The 27657-nt window shown below is 40.5% G+C and overlaps 1 protein-coding gene across 3 annotated transcripts; it reads left to right on the top strand.

The window, feature by feature from the left end:
• Positions 1-27042, top strand: ATMND1 (Mnd1 family protein). Of its 3 annotated transcripts, none has more exons than XM_087699971.1 (10): positions 1-148; positions 472-552; positions 642-758; positions 11448-11486; positions 11589-11696; positions 11767-11829; positions 11936-11987; positions 26163-26207; positions 26297-26376; positions 26552-27042. In XM_087699971.1, the coding sequence occupies exons 1-10, from the start codon at positions 146-148 to the stop codon at positions 26618-26620; spliced, it is 657 nt and encodes a 218-aa protein (XP_087556097.1). In that variant the 5' UTR covers positions 1-145; the 3' UTR covers positions 26621-27042. The 3 variants fall into 3 exon arrangements, with proteins under 3 accessions (XP_087556097.1, XP_087556107.1, XP_087556114.1); XM_087699988.1 differs by lacking the exon at positions 1-148 and adding an exon at positions 1016-1101 and having other exon boundaries at positions 537-552; XM_087699981.1 differs by lacking the exon at positions 26163-26207.
• Positions 27043-27657: the final 615 nt, after the last annotated feature.

The raw sequence follows: 27657 nt of genomic DNA, 5'->3' as shown, positions 1-27657 counted from the left end.
GAAAAAACTCTATATTATAGAAGATGTTTGGAGAGGAGAACAGCTTAGATGGGGGAGAGAATAAACTCTATTTTCTTGCTAGTTCGAAGTTGAGCATCTCTCTCGGTTGCAAGCAGAACGTATCGTTGCAGACGTGGGAGTGTTCATGGTATCCGCCGTTCTCTCTCTCTCTCTCTCTCTCTCTCTCTCTCTCTCTCTCCGCGTGTTTGTGCTCGCCCGGGTGCTTGTGCCGTCTGTAGATATCTGTGCGTGGGTCCGTTGCGTCGATTGCGCGCCCTGGTTGAGGAAGCTTTTAAGGAATTCGAGGAAGATAGTACGAGCTAGTTTCTTTTATACGCTTCTCAAGTGGGACATGCATAGGTTCTTTGAGGACGCTCACTAGTTGTATCGCCAAGTTTGCTGTGCTCGTTTCGCATTTTGTAGTTGAAATGCCGTTTCCTCATTACGATAACGTTCCTTCTGCTTTTCCAGTCGAAGAAAAGAGGTCTCTCTCTGGACGAAAAGAGAAGTCAGCTTTTACAGATCTTCCATGAAAGCCAGGACTTCTATCTTGTAAGAATGGGGCATGATGTGGGCCTGGCATCTCAAATTGTCGGATGTTTTTGTAGCTGAAGTTTTCCTTCGGATATTGTGCATGAAAGCTGCGCGAACTGGAGAAGCTAGGCCCCAGGAAAGGGGTGGTCAGTCAGACTGTGAAGGATGTGCTGCAGACCTTAGTTGATGACGATCTCGTGTTCAAAGACAAGATTGGCACGTCTGTATGTATCTTCTCCTATTTCAACCTTAGTCTTCTTCAAGTTTCCACTAGTCGTATTTTTCAAAAGCTGCTTGGAGACATCACGATAAGCTTTGAAGTTGAGGTCTATACCTGAATAAATCATCAACATGAATTAGTAATAAATGACGATGCTGCAAACTGAGAATTTTACTTTGGTGCTATTTTGAAACTCGTGTAAAGCAAGTGTCATGAAGTGGCTCATGCCTCGAATGAAAGGTATCCACATTCTTCCCGTAGGTTTTGATATGTCTGCCAACTGCGCAAAGGTCTGTAGCTTGAAAAATTCCTTGTGGCCTTTTCCAAAGCGGTCTCTATGGATTCAGGTAAAGCTTACTCACCAGATGGAGGATTTTGGTCTCACTTTTAGAATGTAGCTTGTTGGAAGTATAATGCACGAATGGGTACTGTGGTCCCAGTGCTTACGTGATTCAAAGTTGGAGGTAACAGTAAAAGACGGATATCTGGGAATTTTGTCTATTTCAGGTGATATTTAAAGGGTCCCTGTGATGTTGAATGATCATCTCGCATTCTACTATAGTGTATGCAAAGGTCGGAATTCTGCAGGGTGTGTATTGCACAGTAAATCAAGGAAAATATTTGTTTAATGTTGCACTGCCACTCCAAAACTCCTGAACTTAGGAAGTAGAGGCAGCACAGTAGTAACAGAAGCAAGAAAGCTACACTTGGATTGGTAGAACACATCAGGAATTTAGTCAGCTGAGTTGCTTACAAGTTGGAGATATAAAAACAACAACCACACAGTTTGAGAAATTTTTGCTATCATTTTTTAGGGAGCTTTTGTAGTTTCTTCTTTATTTCTCTTACATGTTGTATCAGGGTGAAAGCGTACCAGAATGTGTTAGGTTTATGGCTCATTATCTGTGCTCCTTGAATACCTGAAATATGCGCGTAGTTGCAGCAGCAGCTGTAGTTGTCAATGTTACTATCCAATGTTTTCTCTCACAATGCCTCTTGTACTTGGACTAATAATTGCACATTGTGCTCATCATTAGCCATTGTCACCCTAGAATTCATTTTGCATGAGTCAGGCTTTGTTCTTTACTCTACAAGCATCTCACAGTGGCATTGTAGTGGGACTTGCATAGTCAACATAGCAAGAACCGACACATCAAGACTTCACTTTCAGCTCATGTGACCTTTGGACCATTAGGCACGTGGGAATCATGGGTTAGTAGAGTTTAGATTGCCAGGTGATGTCACATGGTGCAATATTCAATGATTTTGTGACCAAGCAATGGGAACTCGAGACGATTTGACCTAGTCTACCAGGGCAATAGTCACAATAGGTGACAAGGTGAAATTGAAGTTCCTTTTGGTGTTGATGCATTTCATATTAGACTCATGTTTTGTACATTTTAAAAGTTCAAGTAAAGATGCAATGCATTGGACTAGTGTATGATCAGTTGGCCAAGCATGACTTATTAGGCTTGCTTGAAAGTCAAGTTAAAGTCCTATGGACAAGTTGAACCTCTAGTTATGAAGTTAGGCAATTGAACTAGCCATTTTTTATAATATAATATAAATGAGCAAGGATTGAATGTGCTAACTAGGGCCCAAGGGTGCATTTAATAATCATTAAACTTAGTTCCATTTCATTCCCTTGTGAAATCATGTTGTTGACCAATATGCATGTTTTCTTGAGATAGCATGGTTATGGCACGTTAATTGACCTAGAATGCACCATGGATACTTTAGATGATCAATAATGGGTGTGTTATAATAGATGTTATGCAAAAATGGCAATATCATTCTCTAATGCGGAAATTGTCACCCAAGCTCCATGAATAGTTCGTAACAAGGTTTCAGTGGAGATCATGTCATGAATTTGGAGATGACGTTACACTCCAAGATTTGGACTTTAGAATGGCCATGCCCATAAAACATCAAGATTTTTGGTGCATGACCTTTTCTTAAATAAAGGCCTATATCTTGTGCCAAAATAGAGAACATGTCTACATTGTGGCAAGGTCAAAGGTCCACATTATGGATCACCTTGCCACTATATGGAACAACAAACTGTCTTCTATCTTTAAAGGTGACACACGTCATGCCACAATATGTTTTGGGGAGTGTATATTCCTAAGGAAGCAAGTGCAATCAAACATCCTCTCAATATAGCACTATATAGGACTCAACTTGAAGTAGTTCTAAGGTAACTTGCCATGTTGCAATATGTTTTGGGGAGTATAGAATCTTAAATCAAATATCCTCTTTGTAGAGCATTGAGATAAGTATTGCATGACTCAACCTCAAGTAGAAAGTGAATGTCAAAGAAAGAGTTTAGTATCACATGAAGCAAATGAGAAAGAAAACTTACTTGTACAATTGTCTCGGGCAAAAAGAGTAATTAAAAGAAGAAGAGAGAAGAGTAATTAAGGGAAGAAGAGTAGGTGGAGGAGTGATAGCCACAAATACAAAGACCATCAAAAACCAGGGTACAATACACTTACAAAACAAAGTTCATTGTCACTCCTCAAAACACAAAAAGGCTTTACAACACAAAGCCAATAGCGAAGGAGAATAGTGGGCATTCGAGGAAAGTTAGTGACCACAAAAGCACAATAAGGATGGTTTACACCAATTAATTGTTGTATCTTTATCTGAATAAAGAAAGACATTGATGCTTTCATGTTGAAGAAGTGAAGACTCACTAATAACTATTTTTTAAAAATGTAAGTGTGGTTACAATTTTGCCAACGTATGAAAAGCCTTTCAAGATTAGACAATTACTTGTTGGGAGGTGGTATTTGGGAAATCCATGGGCCTAATGCACGGTTTTGTTTTCTTCATGAGGTTGATAGGAAGTGGGTAGAACACATGTAGAAAATTTTATGTGGTTGGGGGATTTTATGAGTAGACAAACACATGTAGGAAACTTTATGTGCCTAGGGATTAAGTTGGTTGTTTAACTCTGTCTAAGCTTCTAAAAAAAACCTTGAAAGCAGATTTTCTTCTTATGTGTGCTTTCTTTTCCCACAATGTTTACCTTTCTTTCCCACAATGATTCAATGAGCAATTTTTTCTTCTTATGTGTGTTTTGTTTCCCTCAATGATTCAATGAGCAATAGGTGACTTATCTTTTCCAAATTGGTTTATTGGCATATTATCCTTGTGTGTGGATTGTGGATCATGAGAATGCCTATTGTTGAGAAACCAAGTTACTCAGTACATTTTCCCTCCTTAATTCCTATTTTTGGTTTCCATTTACAGTCCCAAAAAGGCTTTTTGGGTGCCTTCCAAGAGAGTCAGCCTCCTCCCCCTCCCCCTCCCCCTCCCCCTCCCCCCCTACAAACACACACACACACACACACACACACTCATACTCACACGAAGAGATGCCAGTGGGGGCCACTCGAGTTAGTCTATGCCTATAATTGACTCCACCCATTCATTCCTTTCGACATTCTTTCACTCTCTTCCACATCTTCCATCCTCTCTACCGTTGGTCACACCTTGCAAAAACACTATGGTTCACGGTTTCAGCTTCCATCTCCATGTGATGGCCATCATCATGATCATGAGTCTTATCAGGGCTGCGTTTTTAGTCCAAGCGGCTTCTTCTCATTAGGCTATCAGCCCTCCATACCTAGTGTTACCATTTGATGTGCATTTAGATCTTCCCTCCATCAAGAGATAGGCATACTCCATTTGGTGATATCATTTGGCTGCGCTTTGGCAATTTCGAGGCCTGTTCTCCATTTGGCGATCTTCATTCTAATTAGGCGTTAGCTATCTAGCTTCGTTTTGCTACCAAAATGTCTTCTTGGCACCAACATGCACTTGTTTATCAACGTATTAGCATCGTGTTTTGCAATTTTTGCTCCATTTGGGATTGGATTCCTTCATTTGGTAGGCCGTCTTGTCGTTTGTTATCCTCAGAGTTTTCATTTGTAGTAGTTGGTGATCTTCTTCCTTGACTCTAGTGGCACTAGAGAACTGCGTTCTACTCTCTTGACAATTGTCCTTCATCTTCAAGATTACCTTCTATACTCTACTGCTTGGATGATTGCGTTTTGCTCCCTCTACAGTGAAGATTCCCTTTAGGTGCCGTCGCTTGATTGGACAAGATAGTGCAATCATCCTTAGAGCTTCGGCTCCGCTGTATTAGCTTGATTCACTTAGCACGATTTCATAATTCATAATTCATCATCTTCTTCTTTTGTTTTTCTTCTAAGATTCTTCTTCTCTTAGTGTTTGCCGTACACTCTGTGTTTCTACCCGCAAATCCTATTGTCTCTCTGATATGGTATGAGTGCATACTGTCTCGTCACACTATTTTGACATGGTATTAGAGCCAAAGAGATTAGAGAGCTAAAGATCCTCTTTATCAGAGAAGGCAAAGACAAGTTGCAGATTTGGTATCGCCACCACCTTACCACCTATCACTGTTGGATAATTGGGAGATATCCTTATCTTTTTTTCCCTCCCATCCTCCCTTTACAGTTTTGACACATTGGTGTTATGGCCTCTCCACAGATTGAAGGACCAATCATTGGGTGTACTTCTTGCAGCAAGAACAGGTCTACCCTCCAAGATTGTCGACATTGACGTTTGCTCTCTATCTCACCGGAGTATATGCATCTTGCCCTTGACACTTCTTGGGTCACCTCACCTTTCTAGGTCATAGAGATAATTTTGCATTGGCTTTTAGGTTTTTTTGCTCAAGGCAATAAGACACATCCGATGCACACTAAGTCCTTCTTAGCAAAAGTAGGTTCCAAGATCCCATTTGGCACTATGATCTCTTCGAGACCGCCATCTATTGTTCTTCACTACATGTTATCTCATAGATAGAACATTGGGATCCCTTGGTCGATCTTCTTCTCTCTCACATTTCTCTTTTTCGTTTCTTTTTGGGCTTGAGAGGGTGTTAAGAAACCAAGTCATTTAGTATATTTTTCCTCCTTCATTCCTATTTTTGGTTTCCATTTATAGCCCCCAAAAAGGCTTATTGGGTGCCTTCTCAAGAGAGTCGGGGGCGCTACCCAAGAGACTTCAGTGGGCACCACTCGAGACAATCTATGCTTATAAATACAACACTGACTCCACTCATTCATAATCCCACTCATTTAATCCCTTTGTTATATTATCACTCTTCCACATTCTTCCATCCTCTCCATTGCCGTTCACACCTTGCAGAGGAGGACACTATGGTTCGTGGTTTCGGCTTCCATCTCCATTTGGCGGCTATCATCATCATCATTTGGAGTCTCATTAGGGCTACATTTTCAGTACAGGAGGCTTCTCCTCATTAAGCATTAGCTCTCCATACTTGGTGTCTCGATCACCCTGTGTTTGGATCATCTCTTCGTCAGGTTACATGCCCACTCCAGACCAAATCATAGTAGCAAGGAAAGGTTGTTTCATCCCCTAAAGAAGATCAAGGAATGGGGGAACCTAAATGGGGAATGTCCAACACGGGGAACGGCTAGGGAAATGAGGGAAATGCAAAGGGGAACGTCTTGGTTGCCATTCTTCCAAAGGGGAATGCAGACCTCTATTGTTTAGTGTTGGAAAAGAGGAAAAAATCTCACTAGTGCTCAATGTCCGTGCACCATTGCTTTTGACCCCTTCCCCTTTGTCATGAGGACATGTATTTTTGAAAGCTCACTTAACATATAGATTAATTTTTAATCACATGGTTAAGTAAATGTTGCACATGTGAGGTGCAACATGGATTAGAGTAAATCTATGAGCTTAGGACCCAAGGAAATCATGGGATATCAAAGGCAAAAGTTACTACAAAACCTAACACCAATCTGATGGTTAAAGATGGTGCAGAGACACTCAGGAATGGAAGTTGTTTAACCAATTTAATTATTGGCCAGTCAGATTATTTTTGTGGACATTGAAATAATTATTAGATTAATTTTTAATATTTAAAGATTGAAAATTAATATTTAATTATGGATAATGTTTGAAAAACCATTTAGAAAGGTTGTCACTTATAAAAAATGCCCATGTAAGATTGAAAAACGTCTTTAGAGGCTGGAGAGAGGTATTTTAGAGTATATAGCTTGTAAGAGAGAGGGAGGAGATGCTACTTGTATGATTTGCAGCCATTGGAGGACCTTTTGAGGCAGCTAGGGGTAGGAGAAGACTAATTAACAACAGGTGATAGCATCTATAGGCTGTTGAGATCGGGCAGCAGCAATAAATGATTGATATTCTTCAGTTTTTCCTAAAGAAAGTCTGAATTTTCTCTCTTCTCAGCATTCTCTCTCATCTCCCAGCCTTTCTACAGCCTTGCTCTGAAGATTATAGCATTGAGATCACTAGAGGCTAAGAAATTTCGGATTTCTCTGTTGTAAATCCTAATTTGCAGTAGAAATTAGGGTTTAGCAACAGCCTTGGGAGGTGTGCTAGAAATTGAAAGCTCCAATACTTGGATTCAATAGGGTTGAAGTTGTTTTTAGTCAAATTCAAGTGGAGGGACTAGGAAATCAATGAATTTGGGGCATTTTTCATCTCCATCAAAGCGGGTGAAGGCCAATTGACTACTCGAATGAAGGGGCAAATCAGATTGAAGACTTATTGGTTATTTTGGACAGTAAGGGGAGTTGGAATACCAAAAGGGATTGGGAGAATCCCATTGTATATCAACTTCCTCTTCAATTAAGTAAAGAAATGCCAAAAGGGGCGTCATTTTGGGGCCAACAGGGTGTCCATTGTCCAAGATTTAAAATATTTTGCATTTCTTAGTTTTGTAATAAATGTTACTACTGTAACTAAGTTCTAATCAAGGAATTACCACCCATAACTAAGTTCTAATCCGGGAACTACCACCCATCCACAGAAGGAAGGCCGGTTCATGGTTCCCCTCCATTTTCACATGCATGGATCAATTGTTGGCTTGATATACAACAAAATTCTCTCTCTCTCTCACACACACACACCCACACACACACACACACATGCACGCACCCACACACACACACACACACATAAAACTTGTGCCACTTTCAGCTAACTTGATGCTTCTTGACTCTTTCATCTAGTTTGATTTTAGATTATCATTTATTTTGGGTCTTATGCTCCACCCACACACATACACACATAAAACTTGTGCCACTTTCAGCTAACTTGATGCTTCTTGACTCTTTCATCTAGTTTGATTTTAGATTATCATTTATTTTGGGTCTTATGTTCCATTTCAATAATGTGATTGATGTGTTGTCTATGGAGTAGACTATCATGTTTTGCAAATTGTACATATTTCTTTTGAAGAGCTTTTGTAGAATGTATATGGATGAGTAAATTTATTCATATACAGTAGAAGTCGTTCCCCCTTACATTCCTGTTCTCCCTAGGGCTTGGTTCTTGTTCCGCCAAGACCTCTTGTTCCCATTTCCTTGCTACCATGGGCGACATTATTTGGCTGTGTTTTGGTTGTTTGCTGGCCCATTCTCCATATGGCGATCTTCATCCTCCATCAGGTGTTAGCTGTCTGACTGGCTGCGTTTTGCTGCTGGCATCGACATCGGCTTTGGCAGGCACCTGCTATCTGATTAGGGCTGTGTTTTGTAGTTCTTACTCCATTTGGGATTGGATTCCTTCATCTAGCAAGCCGTTCTCTGTTCCTCATCCTTTGGAGTTCTCATTTGTAGTCGGTGATCTTCTTCCTTGACTCCGATGGCAGTAGAGAACTAGGTTCCACTCCCTTGATAGATATCCTTCATCTTCAGATTACCTTCTATACCCTACTCCGCAAAGGATTGCGTTTCGCTCCCTCTACAATGCAGATTCCCTTTAGGTGCTGCCACTTTATCAGACAGGACAATGTAACCATCTTTAGAGCTTTGGCTGTGCTATATCAGCTTGATTCACTTAGCATGAGTTAGTGATTCATCATTCATCATCTTCTTCTTTTGTGTTTTCTCTGAGTTCTTGCTTCTCTTAGTGTTTACTATACACTCTGTTTCTCCCCGCAAACCCTACCATATAATCTTTAGAGCTTTGGCTGTGCTATATCAGCTTGATTCACTTAGCATGAGTTAGTGATTCATCATTCATCATCTTCTTCTTTTGTGTTTTCTCTGAGTTCTTGCTTCTCTTAGTGTTTACTATACACTCTGTTTCTTCCCGCAAACCCTACCATATCCCTAATATGGTATGAGTGCATACCATCCCATCACTCTATTTTGACACCTATGGCATATGACAAAGTTGTTAAGTTGGTGGAAACGACCTCTCTAAACGATCTGGGAAGCTAGGAAGATCGTGGATGAGGAACATGTGTGCAATGGAGGATTGGGGCAATGGCATGATGTTCTTTGGTAATCACATGGAGGTAGTTAGAATTGAGATGGACACATGGAAGTCCTCACCAATTGACCTAAATGCTATATTGGCTATGCTGAAAGGAGAATCTAAATATGGGCTGGAAGATGGTGGCAGCAGTAGATAATGGAGCTGGCAGCCACATGTTGGAGTAGACTGGACAGGGCAAGCTGAACTGAATGACAAGGGATTGCCAAGTGACTATACACACCATTTGTTTATAGATGAGGAACCAACCACAGTTTGGGGGTTCGCTTATGATGCAGAAACTCTTTTGGCTTTAATTCTCCAGGATGCTGTCAGTTGCGTATTGCGCTGCTTGTTCATCTGCAGCCTGTCACCCACGGTTTCCAGCAGTTGACCGTCCCTTTGGAGGTACTTTTCATCAGCTTGACCTGCACTTTTGTTGCTGCTCTTTTACTGGCTGTTATGCTTGAGCTGAGGTTCCTGCCTGGCATATCAGGAGGTGCTGCACATTTATGTTTTGGATCTACTGCCCTGGAGTTATCTTCTTGGTCCCCAGACAGCTATTGAGGACTCCTATTTGACTCCCTTCAGTACTGTCCACATTTATCTGGTGTCTTCTTTGACAATCACCTATGTAGAGGAGTGTGTCTCACTCCCTCCTCAGCCCACCACGTGTGCCACCACCTTGATTAGCAGGGACAGTGTAGTCCTCTTGAGCCACCTTGATTAGCAGGGACTGTGCAGTTATCTTGCGCCACTCCATCAACTCCACGTTCCTTGGCTCACCCCTCAACCCTGTCCTACAGACGTGGAGGCCTGAGGCCCATTGTACATCATTTGTTTCATTCATCATTCTTCCATTTTCTGTGTTGCCAAATCCATTCATTTCTAGTGTTTGTCAGACACTCTGGCTTCTCTATTACAGACCCTACTGTCTCTGTAGACGTCTCTTTATACAAGGTCTTTAAAGAACTTATTGATACCCAAAGATTTAGTTGTGAAGATAAAGTCGAGGAGCTAGGCTGAGTGATTCTCCTTCGGAACGTAACAGCACAGCTGGTGCTATGAGAACTTCAGAGGTTCGCATGACATAATGGGTTGCTATAGGTGAAGCTGAAATGAGGGTAGGTGGCTATCCAAAAAGAAAGAAGCTATTTAAAAAGTAACCACATATGAAAATGATCAAGTATAAAAAGGTCCAATATGTCAACAGAGTCATACGCAAGGTTGAGATACCGAGTGACCATCAAGTACAGTTGGGTATATGGAAGGCTAATGGATGGGTACTTTGAAGGCTAATGAATCAGTAAGTTGGGCAAGTGATGTCGCCAGTTGTTGGCTCAGCCCTGGTTGGTATTTTTGATATAGCAGGTTTTGCATGTATTCCAGCTACAACAGGAGCCTCAGAATAGCAATACATGGATATCAGCAGCTTCAGAGTGAGAGATATCAGTCTACCTTATCTTGTTATGAACATGGACATGGAAATGTTGTAATTTTCATTCGACAGTTTGAGTTTGTGTTGTGGAAGCGAAATTGTACTTAAGATCCTCAAGCTGCAGTTTGCCACCAACTGCATGCAAGGAATATCTGGGAGTTGGTTTGTCATCTAGTCATACACAAGCTGAAGTTGCCAAGGAGTGGCATTGAGAGAATGTGAAATCTCATGTTAAGAGCCTTTTTGGATGTAGCTCTGAGGATGCACCTAGCATGCTACAGGTGACAAAGGGAGAAAAGCCAGTTCACGTATGACTTCTCACCCTGCACGATGCTGAAAATTGTCATCTGACACCTAGATGGTATATTTTGTGCATGGAATTAATAATATAGCAGTACTTTGCATACTAGCTGGCATAGTGGTTTGCTTTTGTGTCATATTATAAATAGACATTTAACCTTGTGCAAGGGGTAGCATATAGGGGTCCATGATTCTAGCATACCCTTGTGAAGTGGTAAATGTCCAGTTGTCCAGGCACCAAGTCAGCCTCTGAAGGATTATCCAGAATTTGTAGTCATGACTTGTGTGTTTTCATCCCATTTTTAATCAATCCTGTGGAATCAAAAAATTGTTTTGATCATGGCACTCGTTGCAAATTTCATACTACTCATCACTTAAGTGCAAAGTTGCTCCCTTGCTTTGTTCATTTCAGCTGGATATGTCTCACAGTTTGATCTGACAAGTGACATCAGTGTCTACCCTCTGTATTAGTATCTCTCTCTCTCTCTCTCTCTCTCTCTCTCTCTCTCTCTGTGTGTGTGTGTGTGCTGCTGCTGACATTACATAATTACCGGTCAAATAGTGTCTTTCCTGCAAGCATCAGTCTTCCTTTGAAAGTGGATTTTCATGCATGCAAGACATATTCCTCCTCTCCTTAGACCTCATAATGGGCTGTCCTTTCAGGTATATTTCTGGAGTTTGCCAAGCTCTGCTGGTAATCAGGTAGCTTGCAAGATCCTTCTTGTACTTGATGACAAATACTGGAGCTGTATGCATAAAGTTACTGTAAACTGGTTTGCTAATTGTTGACTTTTGGGGGCTTAGCTGAGACGAGTTCGAGCAAAGCTCGAAGCTGATATAGGAAACCTAAAGCAACAGCAAGCACAGCTTAGTAGAGAGATAGAGTGCTCCAAGAAAGGCAGAGAGGATACAGTAAGTTAAAGCTCATTTGAACAAGTGAACTTTTTGGTTTGCACTCTTATGCATGGGTTTTATAATCCAGGTTGAACGTGAGGCAGCCTTATTAGAACTAAAAGGTACAGAGGAGAGGCATAAGTCTTTGAAGGTTAGCTTTTGGACTAACAAGTTGTGACAATTTCACCTTTTACTTTACATGCTACTTTCTGTTGGTGCTATGTTCTTCTTGTGCAAATTTATGTGGCTACCTGCAGACGGATTTGGAAGTCTATGCGGACAATGATCCTGTTGCTTTTGAAGCTATGAGTTAGTTTCCCCCCTCCTCTCTCTCTCTCATCATATAAGTGTGCAAGTTGAAACTTTCACGTTTGTTGAACTGGCTAGCTGATTTTTTTTTTTTTTTGGGGGGGGGGGGGGGGGGCACACACATACACCCTTTTCTGTGGTGAAACAATGTGAATACTTTATATCAATGTGCAATAGGTGTTATGTCTAGTGCAAACATAAACATATCAAAAACATACATTGGGATGAATAGATATTGTTGCTGATCCATCTCATGAAGAGAAAGATAGTCAAACAAAGGCTGCTCTAGTGATCCCCAAAACAAGATATTGATGTCAATGGATTTCCATTTAGCCATAATGCCCAGTATTGTACCAATTGAAAAAATACAAGAAAGATCTTGGGGGAAATCTAATTTCAGATATCCAAAAGTTTGTGCAAAAGTGCAAGAGGGAAATCAAGTTCATAAATAAGCTGAAAGGCAATCTAGCAAGCTCTAAGCAATAGGGAAACCCCAAAGAACATGGAATTGTCTTTATAGAGGCTTGACGATATACACAAGTCAAACTTCCCATGTCTCGTTTGGTCAAACAATTGTCTATAGGCAATGCATCAATTGGAACTCCATATAAGAACATTCTAATTTGTGTCCAGGCTTTTTCCATTGCTTTAGTGACTTGAGGGTTTGTCATCAAATATTGGCATGCTTTGAGAGGGCAATTCTAGAGAACATGGAATTGTCTTTAGAGGGGCTTGACAATATACACAAGTCAAACTTACCTTGCCTTGCTTGGTCAAACAATTGTCTATAGGCAATGCACCAATTGGAACTCCATAAGAACATTGCTAATTTGAGTCGAGGCTATATCTGTTAAGATTCTTTTCCCATTGCTTTGATAACTTGAGAGTTTGTCATCAAATATCCATGAAGGAGAAATTGCATGGTTGATAAACTTACCTTGCCTTGTATGGTCAAACAACTCTCTATAGGCAATGCACCAATTGGAACTCCATAAGAACATTGCTAATTTGAGTTGAGGCTATATTTGTTAAAGATTCTTTTCCCATTGCTTCAATACATGGTTGATAGACTGCTTTAGTGGTTTGTGTTGATAAAGGCAAGGAGAAATTACATGGATTGTACACTACTCCAATCTAGTAACTTGTATATACGATCCAAAAGAGAAATTGGTTGAAACAACATTAGAAGATCTTTGATTTTATCCATGTCGGTTAATAATGCTTGCCCAAACCATACCTAGCAAAAATAGCCACAAAAGAAAGCACATAATTTTGGTGATTGACCACATCTTGTATGGTAGTAATACCTTGTTTTGCAATGAAACACACACTCTTGGGGTCTAGTATGACCAACGGTTCAACAAAGACTTTGCTCCAATGAATAATTTTGATGCACAAGGAATTTGCTTGCTGCGTTTGTCAAAGAATTTGTTTGAGATGTACATGAGTCCTTCTCCAACTAGCAATGAACTTTATCGAAAACCAATAGCTGGATATTTTACTCTCAAAGTGGTTGAAGATGGCTTTGTCAATGAAAATGGTTGTCCAATGGCTGAGAATAGTCAAGGAAAATTATACGCACATTGCAAAAAGTGTGATAGACCAAGGTTGTTTTCGATGCACACTTCTTGCCAACACATGGTGATGAATGCTCAAGATATTCAATCTGCCATGCATTTAAGGAACACACTTTAGCTAGAGCCATCAACTTGGGTCCCTCCTTGTGAGTTTACCTCACAAGAAAATCTTCATGGCCATATATATATTAAATTTATTGATATCAATTGTATTCCAAATGAGTGGAAGAAAGAATTAAACACAGGCCATTATGGTGGATAATTCAAAGATGTGCATGAAGATGCCATGTAGACAAGTTCCAATAATCCATTTTTTGGTGTAATCTTTGCACTACCCATTGAGACATTTGCCTATATGTGACATTCTAGCCTAGTGGATAGCCCAACTTTTGAACAACACAACCTTGAGGATGAATTTCACTAGGTCAAAACATCCAATGCCATTCCTTCATGGCCATAGGCATATTAATTTTATTGATATACACTATATTTCAAATGATGAGTGGAAGAATTGAAGTTAGGTGCAATTTTTGCGTCATCCATTGAGACATTTTCCGTTTTACAAGATTCTAGTCTCTTGCCCAATGGATAGCCAAAATGTTGAACTATATGAGCTTGAGGATGAATTTTACTAGGTCAAAACATGCGATGCCATTCCTTCCAAACCTACTATTGACCAAAAATCCCCCATGCTTGCATTAGAATGGTAAACCCTAATGATTATATTGGTTGACAAATTGCTCAGTGTTACTAGAGGTAGTGGGTTGGCAATAGGTGGTGTTTTGCAAGCTGCAATTTGTAACTCGTATTTATGATCGAGAGGTGGAATGCATGCCCAAATCATTTCCAAGAGAAGTAGCCACAAAGGAAAGTGCATGACCTTTGTGATCAACACATCTTTAATGGTAGTAATGCATTATTTTGCAATGAAAACATGCTTTCTTGGGATCTTCTACAACCATTGGTTGAATAGAGACTTTGCTCGAATAAATGACTTCAAGGGGAAGGAATTTGCTTGTGTTTGTAGAAGAGTCCATTTGAGATATATAAGAATCTTTGTCCAATTGTCAATGAACTGTATGGAAAATTGATGGCTAGGTCTTTACCCTTGACAACAACTTCCCAATGAAAATGATTATCTAATGGTCAAAGACAATCGATGACATTTGTGCCCACATTGCAACAAGCATGATAGACCTAGGATGTTTTATTTGCACAAACACCAAGAGAACTGTACCTTTTCTTATGAATACATGGTCACATAAGTTATCTTGCTAATTAAGTAATGTGATATTTATGAGGAAACATTTCAAGTAGTTGTGGTCATGCATCTTTCATATGCAATATAGGGTCAGCTTGGTCCTCAATAGTCCTAGCTGAGAGAGGGCACCTCTAGAGGAGCCTTTTGTCAATGGGAAAATTCAAAACCATGCCCCATTCCTCTTGGATAGTTTGGTATGTCTATGAACCTAATTTAGTAGCAAATATAAGCAATACATTCATACAAATTGAATTTGACACTATTGATTAATGGCACATTTGACACTCGATTGGTTCGAAAATTGTGCCCAATGTTATATATTCCACAAATCTTATAGTATACAAGAGATTAGTCTCCACTCCTTGAGAAGAGTTAGGCCTTGCTTGGATTCAAGATATACACTCTCAAAAATCCCCTCTTCTTCCATTGATTGGTCAATCTCTCCATAAACTTTTGGAATAGAGGGTTATCATAAGTGACTAGTAGCACAAACTCCTGAATCGCCCCTTGATTCTATGCACATTTGGGCACAAATTAGGTCTTGAACACTCATAGGCAGGTCTCTTCAACAATGGATGGACAAGATATGAACAAAGAAAACATGATGTTTTCCCACCCATAGTTTTTTCCATGTACGTATGGTAAAAATACCAAACATTTGCAAGTGTTTGATATTGTTTAGAAAAATTAAAAAAATACATATTTGGTCTTGGGAAAAAGAAAAAAAGTGGAGATTATTTTTTTAATGCCACAAATGCAAATTTCAATCCTTTATCATTGATGTATTTACTTTTTGGCTACAAATGCAAATTTAATCCTTGTAGGTTTTTACATTTCAAACCTTTAGCATTCATGTGTGTGGCCATAAATGTTCGATGAATAATTGAGTGAAAGTCTACATGATTCTAAGTTCTAACTTTTGTACAATGTAATGGCCCATCCTTTCAATGTTTATGGTGTAAGCTTAAAGTTTTAATTTACATTCTAATGTGTATTTTAAATGGTGTATTTTTGGAAGTAAGGAAAACTTAAGGGTCACACAAGATTCACCCAAGGTGAAGCGTTCCCCTAGGATCCAACCCGCACACGAGACATGACACAAGCCATATCCACAAATAAAAGGGACTGGATATTAGACTCACCTCCCAGCCAAAGAGCTAAATGGGCTCACCCTTGAGCTTGGGAGTCAACATTACTCTGGCTCATGAACACGTCTCAAGGGTTGGCGTCCCATACCACCAATCCACACCATCTCGGTGTACAGATGTGTTGGCCAAGGGGTCAAGAGTCCAAGAGTGGTTATCGCACAATGGATGTGCAAAAGAGGGCCGCGAGTCCTATAAATAGGACTCGACTACCCTATCCCATAAGTGTCCTTAGTGCGCTTCCACTAAGTCACTTCATGACCAATGTGATCGATGCTACTAGCACCCATCTGGATGTCTAAGGACAAATCACAACAGTAGTGAACCTTAGTTATTTTATACTTTCATACTTGTATGTGTTTGCCAAACTTAGTTATTACATATTTCCATACTCGTATGTGTTTGCCATGTGGTAACGTATGTGACGTATGGTACTGATCGTATTGTACAATCCGTACCGTATGGTATCATATGTATCTGTGCGAAAAAACAGACTGTTTTTGGCCATTGTGTTTGCAGGTCCTCTTGTGTTTTGCTCACATGGTGCTTTTGGGGGGGTGGGAAGCCTTGGATACCTCATCTCACCCTCCTTTCCAGCTATGCACTCTCCCCCCTACCCTCCTTGGATTCCATCTAGCTGGTAGTCCTCTTTGACTATTGACCCCTCTTTGATTGTTTGGCCATTCTCTCATCTACAAAAGGTGTTCCTCTCCTCCATGCTTCCACACCAATTCAGCAAGCATTTGCCATTCGCATCTTCCTCTCTTGGATCTTGAATTGACTTGTGATTTGTCATTCTCATCTCCCATCCCCTCTTTCCTACACCCTATCAAAGCATTTGCCATTCTCATCTCCCACTCCCTCTCTCTCACTCTTGCTCTTTCAACTTTATCCCAACTGTCAGACGGCTTTGAAGAAGACGATGAAAGCTCGAGGAAAGCAGTCGGATACCAAAAAAATGAGCACGAGTCTTCGTTTCACCTCCCAGCCTTGCCTAGTTCCTTGCTGGCCAAACTCCTCGTGATCCGATTGCCAGCCGTCAAACCTTGGTGAGTTCTACTATTCTTGGACTCTCTTTGGTTCTAGGCTCCCCTAAACCCCGTTCGGGCGCCCAAGACCCTGAACGGTCATCCTTGTGCATGTTTCCCTTAATTTACCTTATAATGTAACATTTTCTTCCCCTTAAGAATCGGTTTCGTCCTCGAAAACGATACTTGGAAGGTCTAACTGTAAATTGGGAAACCTTTTCTTTAAAGTACTTACTCGCTCCCATGTTGAGTTTTCTTCTGAACAATCTTTTCACTTAACCAAACATTCTTGATAAATAGTATTCCTTGTTCGTCTATTACGAACATTTAATATTCTTTCTGGTTCATGTGGATTAGATTGGTCATTTAATAGCTCCTCAATGTTATCATTTAAGATTAGATTATCCAAATCACCTAGCTTCTTCCTTAACTTACTTACATGAAAAACTAGATGTATTTTACTACCAACAGGTAGTTGGAGCTTGTAAGCCAGTTCTCCCACCTTTTTAAGTATTATGAAAGGACCACAATACCTCGGTGAAAGCTTTGGATATTGTCTCTTTTTCATAGTTTTAGTTTGTTCAGGCACCTTAAGATAGACCAATTCTCCTTCTTCAAAGGAGATGTCTCTTCGGTGAGGATCTGCGTATGCTCTAGCTCGATTTTGAGCTTTTTAAATATTTTCTTGAGCAAATTTTAACATACTATTCATATCCTCCAAGAAATCCTTAGCTACCTGAACCTTTTCCTTATGGAGTAGGACTGCATAAGGAGCTCTGGGCTGAAATCCATATATTAACATAAATGGACTATATCCAGTGGAAGAGTGCTTGGCACTATTATATGCAAACTCTGCTATCGGTAGATACTCTTCCCAATTAGTTTGCCTTTTACTTACATATGCCTGATCTCCATGGTGATAGCCTGATCTTACTTGGTGATAGCTTGATCTTAAATCTATCTTTGTGAAGAATTTTGCCCCTTGTAATTGATCAAAAAGATCTTTCATTCTGGGCATAGGAAATTTATTCTTCACCGTTATTTTATTAAGTGCTCTATAGTCAACACAAAGTCGCATAGAACCATATTTTTTCTTTACTAATAAAATTGGTGAAGCCCAAGGTGAATTACTGGGTTGTATAAACCCTTTATCAAGGTAATCCTTAATTTGTCTTTCAACTTCTTGGTGCTGTGTTTCACTTAACTTATATGGTGGTTTAGAAATAGGGCGTGTATCCTTATTTGTGTCAATTGGGTGATTTATATCACCCCTATTTGGTGGAAGGCCACTAGGTAAATCAGAAGGAAACACATCTTTAAATTCATCTAACAAAATGCTTAATTCATTATTTACATTCAACTCACAATCATAAGAAAATTGTTGCTTTATATTACAGAAAGTAAAAGTGTTTTGTACAGGAAGAGACCATAACATATATACCTCACAAACTTCCTTCTTTATCAGCTTCTGAACTTTAGTAGAACATAGCAAAGGATTATCAGATACTTCATGTTCACCTTGAATGACAAAAGTCTTACCATCCCTTTCAAATTCCAGTGTATTATGATGGTAACTACGTTTTAAGGATGGTTCCAATCCCCATAGCCACTCCCTTCCTAGAGCAATATCAGCTCTTTCCATGTTCATAATTTGGAAATCAAGTTTATCTTTATATCCTTGAATCTCAATTTCCAAATTGGATACCATTGTATCCCATATTTTATTGTCTTGGCCTTGCATCATATGAACAACATATTGATGTTCACTCTTTTGTTGGGGAAGTTTTAATTTTTTGACAAGTGCATAATTTATAAAATTATGTGTAGCAGAGTCATCAATCATGACTCTAACTCTCTTTCCAGCTATTAATCCATGCACTCTAACTAAATCATGTGGCCTAAAGGTAGGGTGCCACATAGAAGTTGACATACAACACTTGTGTTGTACATCCATGTGCAAGACCTCCAAAGATTTATACCTTTCATGCCCCTTTAATTCTAAGGTCTGCACTACATGGATTTGTTTTTCTTTTCCCTTGTCCTTGTCCTTATCCTTTCCTTTGTCTTCCCCCTTTTTCTTTTGAGGGCAATTCCAAGCAGCATGGTTAGGGGATAGGCAATTGAAACACAACTTTTCTTTTTTGGCCTTATCAAAGTCATCAGGACTTAACTTTGGCCTCACATATTGTTTCTTTTCAAAAGGTTGTTTTTTACCCTTAAGAAATGGCATTTTCCTTTTAAATTTGCCCACAAATTTTGAGGTTTCCAATTCCTTAGACTTGGGCTCCGTATCAGTGAGACTAGTGAGTGTATCTGGACACATACTATCTTCATTAATTAATGCAAATTTAATTGCCTCTTCCAGCGTCTTAGGTGAACTCCTTTTTACTTCCTTTTTACAGGCTTTATCTAGTCCCCTAATGAATCCTCTTGTCTTTTGAAATTCATCTATTCCTTCCAATTTGAGGATTATCTCACGATATTCCTCCAGATATGTCAGCAGGGGTCTTCCCTTTTGTCTGACGTAATCCCAATCTTCCCAATTTCTTTCCATTTCATTTTCAGGAAGGAATTTTTTTAAAAAGACGGATTCAAATTGAGCCAAAGTTTCAGGTATTTTATTTGCCTCCTTTAAAGTTCGCCACCATTTATATGCTTTGGGCCCCAAAGTTAAACTAGCCTCCAGTGCTTGGAGATGTGGTGGAGTATTTTTAAGTTTATGTAAATCTTTCCATTTTTGGAGGAAATTAAAGATTGTATCTTTATTTCTATCTTTTTCTCCCTGTGAAACTGAGGGGGTTTCATATATTTTAGAACTGGATTATCCCTCAACTTGTGGTGGGGTTCCTTAGGATCTCGCATAGTCACATCTAAATCTTTTGATAAAGATGGGACATCCGAGGTTTCTATCTTATTTTTATCTCTTTCTAACAATAAAGTTAATTGAGATTTTATTTCAGTGAGTGTTTGAGTTAAAAATTCCATTTGAACCCCCTGAGCCTGTACACGAGCAGTAAGATCATCAAATTGTTCTCGTGTAGCAAAAAATTCTTCCCACTGTTCTTCTTGCATCTCTGGTTCATGGGGATCTACCATAGGGTGGTCCCCAGAACTAGAACCTTCCATTACTCCCTCTTTCTCTTTTTCTGCCATTAATACACTGGAATTGGAAAGCAAAGATAAGAAATTTGCATACAAAGTAAAGTACTTCCTTGGTTTTGATGACAGGGCAGCTGCTGCTGGATTTATTAGTAAGCCCGAAGAGAGAGAAACAATCCTTATCTTCCGAACTAAGCCGGTTACGCAAGAAATGGAGCTTCTTTGTAGAGACGACTAGTATTTAGTCCCCTTCTTAATGATCACGTAGGCCATCAATGCACCTTTCCTTAACTTGTTCTCTGCTCAGCCTGTACTTGTTATGCAAGTGCAGTCGGGGCTGGCGAGAGAAATACTAGACAAATAAAGATAGCATGCAGTCGGCTGACCACAGAGGAACCAGAGAATAGCGTCAGTCTCACGGAATTCACGATTCAGGATACGACGCACGATCCAGGATTCGGCGCACGATTCAGGATACGGCATTACACATAAAAGATAGCTTTTTTTTTCCCCCCCAGATGATAAGTGACGTGAGTGGCGTGGCGAAAATAAACGTCACGTCACTTGTATGACGTGTCACCAGGGCGCCGGAGATGAACGGCTTCATGGAACGTCACGTTACTTGTATGGCGACACACCAGGGTGCCGGAGACAAACGACTTCACGGGTCAACGAAACGAGGCCCGTCGGCTTTGTCTTCTCGACGGACAGCTTCACAAGTCAACGAAATGAGACCCGTCGGCTCTGATACCAATGTCAGACGGCTCTGAAGAAGACGATGAAAGCTTGAGGAAAGCAGTCGGACACCAAAAAAATGAGCACGAGTCTTCGTTTCACCTCCCAACCTTGCCTAGTTCCTTGCTGGCCAGACTCCTCGTGATCCGATTGCCAGCCATCAAACCTTGGTGAGTCCTACTATTCTTGGACTCTCTTTGGTTCTAGGCTCCCCTAAACCCTGTTCGGGCGCCCAAGACCCCGGACGGTCATCCTCGTGCATGTTTCCCTTAATTTACCTTATAATGTAACACCAACCCTGTGGCCTCTCCCTCTCTTTCAACTTTCAAGTTTCAAGAGTCAAGACTCAAGTATCTCACTCGACTCTCCTTGGAGGCTTTTCATTTGTCATCGGCACCATGACTCGTGAGAAGCACGAGGCCATCAATTTACACGCGATCCATGTGGAGAGGGACACAAAGAAGTCCAACTCCCACCATTGGACATGCAAGTATTGTAGGAAGCGCTATACAAGTGGTGCAACACGGCTTCTCCAACATCTTTTCAAGACGGGGGGGCAAGTCGCTCCATGCAAGGAGATCCCTCAAAATATGGCGGAGAAGATTCTCGCCAGGATGAGAGGGGGATCCAGAAGAGGAGAAGGAAGTGGCTTAGGAAGTGGCTTATCGGCACCAACTCCTATGCCTACTAACGAGGAAGCATTGAATGTGGATGTATTTTCAAGCGACGCGAGAGAGGCCTCTACCATTGGTGGCGGGGGCTTCACATCCGCATTCGGCTTCGGTAAAAGACAAAGAGTGGAGGCTCATGCGGCGCCGGAGAGACAATTCTCACTCTTAAGTTCTCAGTCATGTGCGTGGATTGATTATCTTTCTTAGAGAAAGGCAACGACTTGGGGACATTGAAATTGCACACATGGTGATTGAGTGCAATCTTACATTCAATGCCCTAAAGCAAGAGCAATGGAAGAAGATGGTAAAAGCCATTGCCAATGTGGGTCCATGTGAAGGATGGACGGGTGTCATATACAACGACATCAGGATGAAAAAGATTGATGAGGAGGAGAGGATCAATATAGCCCTTGATTCTATTTGGGCCACATGGATAAAATATGGTTGCACCATTCTCACCGATGAATGGAGTGATTGTAAGAAACAAGGCATTAGCAACATGCTGGTCTCATGTCGACTTGACACTTACTTTTTGTGGGCCGTAGATACTGACAAGAGGGGGAGGAAAACGACTGCTCATTTATCTTCTGCCACATTCGGCAAGCTATCATTGAGGTATTCATCGCCTTTTAAATTTGTTTCACTTTCTTTCATTGAGGTATTCATTGCCTTTTAAATTTGTTTCACTTTCTTTCATTATGATAATTGATTTATGCATAACTATCTATCTCCCTATTTTAATCTCTCTCTAATATCTATCTCGATTCTCTCTTTTCCCCCGGGCTGCAAGGGTCTGCAAGTTGTTACTGACAATGCATCGAATTGTTAGCGCATGGGCCGTTTGCTTGAGGTCGAGTTTTCCACGATTGTGTAGACTCCATGTGCAAGTCATTCTTTGGACTTGCTCATGGAGGACATTGGAAAGCTCAAGTGGGTGAAGAGGATAGTCCGCAAAGCTACATCAATTATTACCTTCTTCACGGTAAAGGTAAAGGTGCTTGTGATGTATTGTGAGTATAGCACATTGGATTTGAAGAAGCCTTCTTAAACTGGCTTTGCTTACATGTGGTTATTGTTGGAGGGCCTTTATGAGGTGTGGTCCGCTAGACTAGTGGTGTCTACTCTATGGAATGAGTGGAATGAGCATGAGATAGAGGATGCCAAAGCCATGCAGCGCTTGTGCCTTAATGAGCAGTTTTGGCAAAAGGTCTGTGCTGTTGTCATTGTCGTGACTTCCTTTTATAGGATGTTACGTATGAGTGATTGCGAGGGGTCCCACCATGGGCCTTCTCATTCACTTCTTTAGAGCGGCATTGGTTGAGGCACATGCTTGTACAGTGATCACAGAGACAGTGTGCACATGTTTTAAGAGATAGCATAGAGGAGATGGGGATGGATGCATAAGCGTATCCATGGTTTTGTCGCATTGGTACATCCGGCCTACAAGTCACCAGCAGTCATGGATGATAGAGAGTTCCGTTTGGACCAGCTTGCTTATTTGACTCGTGTGGTCCTTGTGGAAGACCACAATGCTTTGCTGGAGGAGATAGGATACTACGTAGACCAGAGAGGGCATGTGGCTTTTACTTCTCCCATTTGTTGGAGGAGATAGTCACTTGTGAAGCATTTATTTTGGTGGTAAAATTTTGGATACGCATTGGAGACCCTTTAGCCCTTAGCCATGAGGGTCCTTGCCTAAAATTGCTCTTTGGGTGCATGTGAGAGAAACTAGAGTATCTATTCTCTCATTCACATAAAAATTTGCAATCAGCTTAGCACACGACAGTTAGAGCGGTTAGTCTATTGCCGCACTAACTTACGTATGATGAGGGCTATGATGAGCATGGGTAGTCTGAAGCAGGTAAAGATTAAAAAATTAACCATAAAATTTAAAATTTGTTGTTTTAAATTGAACTTTAAAGTTTATACTTCACAATTTAGACTTTAGCATTTACAATCTTACGTGCATTGTGTAGGTGAATGTTGATACATTCAAGTTGACAAGTGACACTCTTTCGAGTGTATATCAGGAGGTGGACGAGGAGGGGGAGATGATTTTTGCAAAGCTCTGTAGAGAGCTTATAGCAGTAGATACTTGTGACACTCACAATTGGCGTGCTTGTGGGCAAGGAGTTTGAGTAGGTGGTAGCAAGGGCATGGTCATTCGATGCCTTGCAACATCGAGGAGGGGTGGTTCGAGTGGCTTACAGACATATATAAGGCGAGGATCTAGCAGCTCACATCCTGTGCCTCATGATGACTTCCCCCCCTTGCCTACACAGCCGCCACCTAGGGAGCCATCATTTGATGATGATGGTAACCTCGTCAGTGAGGATGAGTATGAGGGTGTCTCATCATCCGATGTCGAGGAGTCATCTTCAGACTCTCTTGATGAGCACTTAGATGGTTCTGATGATGATGATGATGATAGTGATGCCTCATCATAGATTCATAGGTCTCTCTCTTTTTTGTATCTACTATCATTGTATCCATATGCATGATGCTACTATGATACACTAGACTGTAGTTGTATCGCATGTTTTGCACAGCCCATGCGATTGCGACGATCACCCTCATGTATTCATCTTATTTTGTAATGAAATGGCTATTTCCACTTTAAATATGTATTCTATCATTTAATGATTTATTTCAAATGTATTGCTTCCAACACATCCCATGTTTGGCGCTTTGAGACATGCGTCACAGAATGAGGTGATATAGCATGAGGTGAATGTGCACACATTAAAATCTCCTAACATGAACACAATACCAGCCAAAGAAAGACATTTGATATTAGCATGTAATTGGAAACGTTTCCTTGTGGAATTTGGAGCATAAGACCTGCCAACCATAGCAACTCTTTCTCCAACATGATTTCCACAATGAAAAATCTACCATGGACATCGTGTCTAATCAAAGAAGATTGCAATGATGATCAGATGGCACACATAACTCTTGTTTGATAGGATAGGTTGCCACTATAAAAAATGGTAAAATTCCTATGAACACGAGTGTCGCTTGCAAAATGATGTTTATACTCAAAAGCACAACAAACATCCAGTTCCCTTGAAGTACTCTTTGCCACATCTTGTGCTACTTAATTTGCAAAAAAACTCCCTTCACATTCCATGTGCAATCTTAATAATCTTAAATCTACTTGCATTGGGAACCCTTCTCTTCACATCGACATCGTTTCCTTGGTTCCAATCTTCTATTTCCATCATTACAGCTTGGATCAAATCTGCCTTGCCAGGCCCCCTAGAGCCATTCCAATAAGGACACATATTAGGCCTAGAATGGAAAGTTTGCCTAGAGATACAAATTTGCTTGACCTTTCATGCGCTTAGCATTGTCACATAGAATAATGGGGTTAAGGTGGGTGCTTGGCCAAAGAACCTTATGCATTAGTATTGGCTTGATTGAAACTCCCTTGGCGCTATCTTGAATAAGAACGGTAAACCCTTCTCTTTCCAATGAAGTTTGTGTCACATTTGGAGCTAACTGTTGTGGAAGTGGTCCTTAAGAATTTTTGATCTTACTACTCTCCTAAGGTGCTTCCCCCAACTCATCACTCAGCTTGTTTCATCCTTTACATGGAAGTGCATGCTGATCTACCTCCTTTGAAACCTGAATACTATCCAAATGAACACGTTGTATGCTCTTTATTGACTCAACGCCTTCCATAGGCACATCCGGCTAGTGCTGCTGAACTGCTCCTCTCAACTTCAAGGCGCAATGTATTGGGCCTATGCTTTACTATCACATAACATTCAAGCTCTATTTCTATTGCGAGAAGCCAACCGAGGCTCAACTGACATGTGCCCAAGAGATCTCAAAAACTAGTGAAAGCAAACAGCATAGATCGAATGAGAATTTCACCACCGCCATGCAAATGGGACTGGCTTGTCGAAGTGCATTTTGAAATTCTTCCAAAGGCCTGCATGGCACCATATGCACCAATTGACAATCCAAGAATAAATGGGTCCACTGTAGAATCCTAGCTGTTGTTTGCAACATGGAACAAAACCTCAAAGAAACCCTTACGGCCATCAAAGATATCTTCCACTAAATTTCGTTCCTTGCCACCACCACTTGGTTGCCTCAAGCCATATGCCTGTATACAGCCATTCACAGGAACTTGACCTGTGAAATAGAAGATAGCAGCCCTCATGAAAAGCAGCTATCTGCTGTACTCCAAACTCACACCTTAAACTGCTTCCGCATCATCTCCTTCAGCTAAAGAAGCTGCCTTAGCCAAATTGCTTTCAACATAGTCTTCAATAATAACATTTGCCTGTGAGAACATGTGGTAAAAGCCACATGTCCATTGTGACAGGGAATTGAGAGCCACTAATGTATCTGAATCCTCCATTTGTAGCCCCTCGTTCATCAAATTTTAATGCTTATCAACATCTTGTGCTTCATTATCAGAATCCCCTCCGTAAGGCCTATCCATATATCTGAATCAAGTATTGTTCAACAAAGCCAATCAATTCCATTCTCCGCATCCATGTTCCACAGTCTCAACCTTGCTCGTATGATGTCTAGTTACTGTGCATAGCTTGCTAGCCCTCTCGTGTTTTTAGTTTGTTCTCTCTAGTTGTTTGGTAGAAAAGTTTGTTCTGTCTACTTCTTACTTTGAACACTTTGATTTTCTAGGAAATGGTTGCAAACTTGCCCATACTGCAGTGAACCGCTGGACAGGTCTTGGCTTTTGTGTTAATCTACTTACTTGATTGCTTTCTTTTCCAACATCGTGTTCCTGTAGTAATGACCTCAGATGGTATGTGCAGATAATATATTTGCTTTACAACATTGGTGTTCTACGAACTTCCCAGATGCAAAAGACAAATTGGAACTTATGTACAAAGAGGTTAGATTAATGTTTTATTGTCTTTGGCAGTTTTTTTTGGTCCAAAGATTCTTCTTGTCAGACTTCATTCCGCTGTTCTGAAAGATCATGGTGAACTCTCTAATCCAAGGAGTGTTTACTTGTATTATAGTCCCTATTTATGTCTGACATCTTAGTTCTACTTTTGAAATGTCAGGTGGGTGTAACAGAGGATTTTGATTATATGGAGGAAATTCCATATGAAATACACGCTTGCAATATTTAACAGTTGCTTGCAAAAATTCATCCGTGGTCAATACCTATATATTAGAGCTCAGTATGCTGTAAATGGAAGGCCTCTCTCACAGTCAATGCAGAAGCGTCTTTACTTTGCTCTATGAATCGATATACACTCGTGTGCCTCGCACGCACGCGCACACACACACACACACACACACACACACTCTCTCTCTCTCTCTCTCTCTCTCTCTCTCTCTCTCTCTCTCTCTCTCTGTGGGTGCGTGCGGGGGCGCACCACGACACATGCATGTTTGGTGCAGTTTCCTTTCCAAAGAATAGCTGTGATAGGATAAAGGTTTCAAATTCAAAGGTACATGCTTTGTACGCATAATGATGTAGAGGGTTGAACTGTGGAAAGCGTTGACAAACCTTTATCTGTTGCATGATAAGGAGACTGTTCATTCTTGACCTTTTGAGTGCAATTGTCTTTAAGAATAATTCGGCACCCATACTTGATTACCACATATTTGCAGCTGTTTTTGTGTGGCTCTTAGCTTTTATATTAAGAAGCAGTGAATGCCTGAAGTGGTGATGTTAGCAAGTGTTTTTACATAGGTGAAAATAAGGAATTTCATCACTAATGGGGTCTTACTTAAATTCTTTTTTTCAATTCTATTACTGAACTTTAAATAAGACATTCCGAAGTTTAAGAGAACGAAGAGCCTAAGTTATGGTACAAAACAACAAATTTGCTCGGTGATAACATTAATTGATCATCAAAAGCATCCTTTGATCCCTCCTCTTTATTGTAAGGAGAGATTTGATGTGGTTATTTGCTTAAGGTGGGCGTTTTGATGAGATAGATGGACAATACTTGAAGTCAATTGACCTAACTTGGAAAGAATGAGCGTGCCTTTGAAACATATTTGTACAAGAGATCCTAAGTATCATTCCAATAGTTGAGACTTCATGCCTAGTTTCTCATTAAAATTGTTCTTCTTAGAGAGAACGAACTTTTATTACAATGTGGACCCTCTTAGGAAAATTGACATGCTCCTATTTAGTCTCGTGACTTAACATGAG

This window comes from Lygodium microphyllum, chromosome 2, assembly GCF_053477565.2.
Source record: "Lygodium microphyllum isolate KBCC chromosome 2, Lygodium_microphyllum_v1.1.10, whole genome shotgun sequence".
Lineage (NCBI taxonomy): Eukaryota > Viridiplantae > Streptophyta > Polypodiopsida > Schizaeales > Lygodiaceae > Lygodium > Lygodium microphyllum.
The sequence above is the reverse complement of the archived record's forward strand: the minus strand, read 5'-3'. Positions and strand labels throughout refer to the sequence as shown.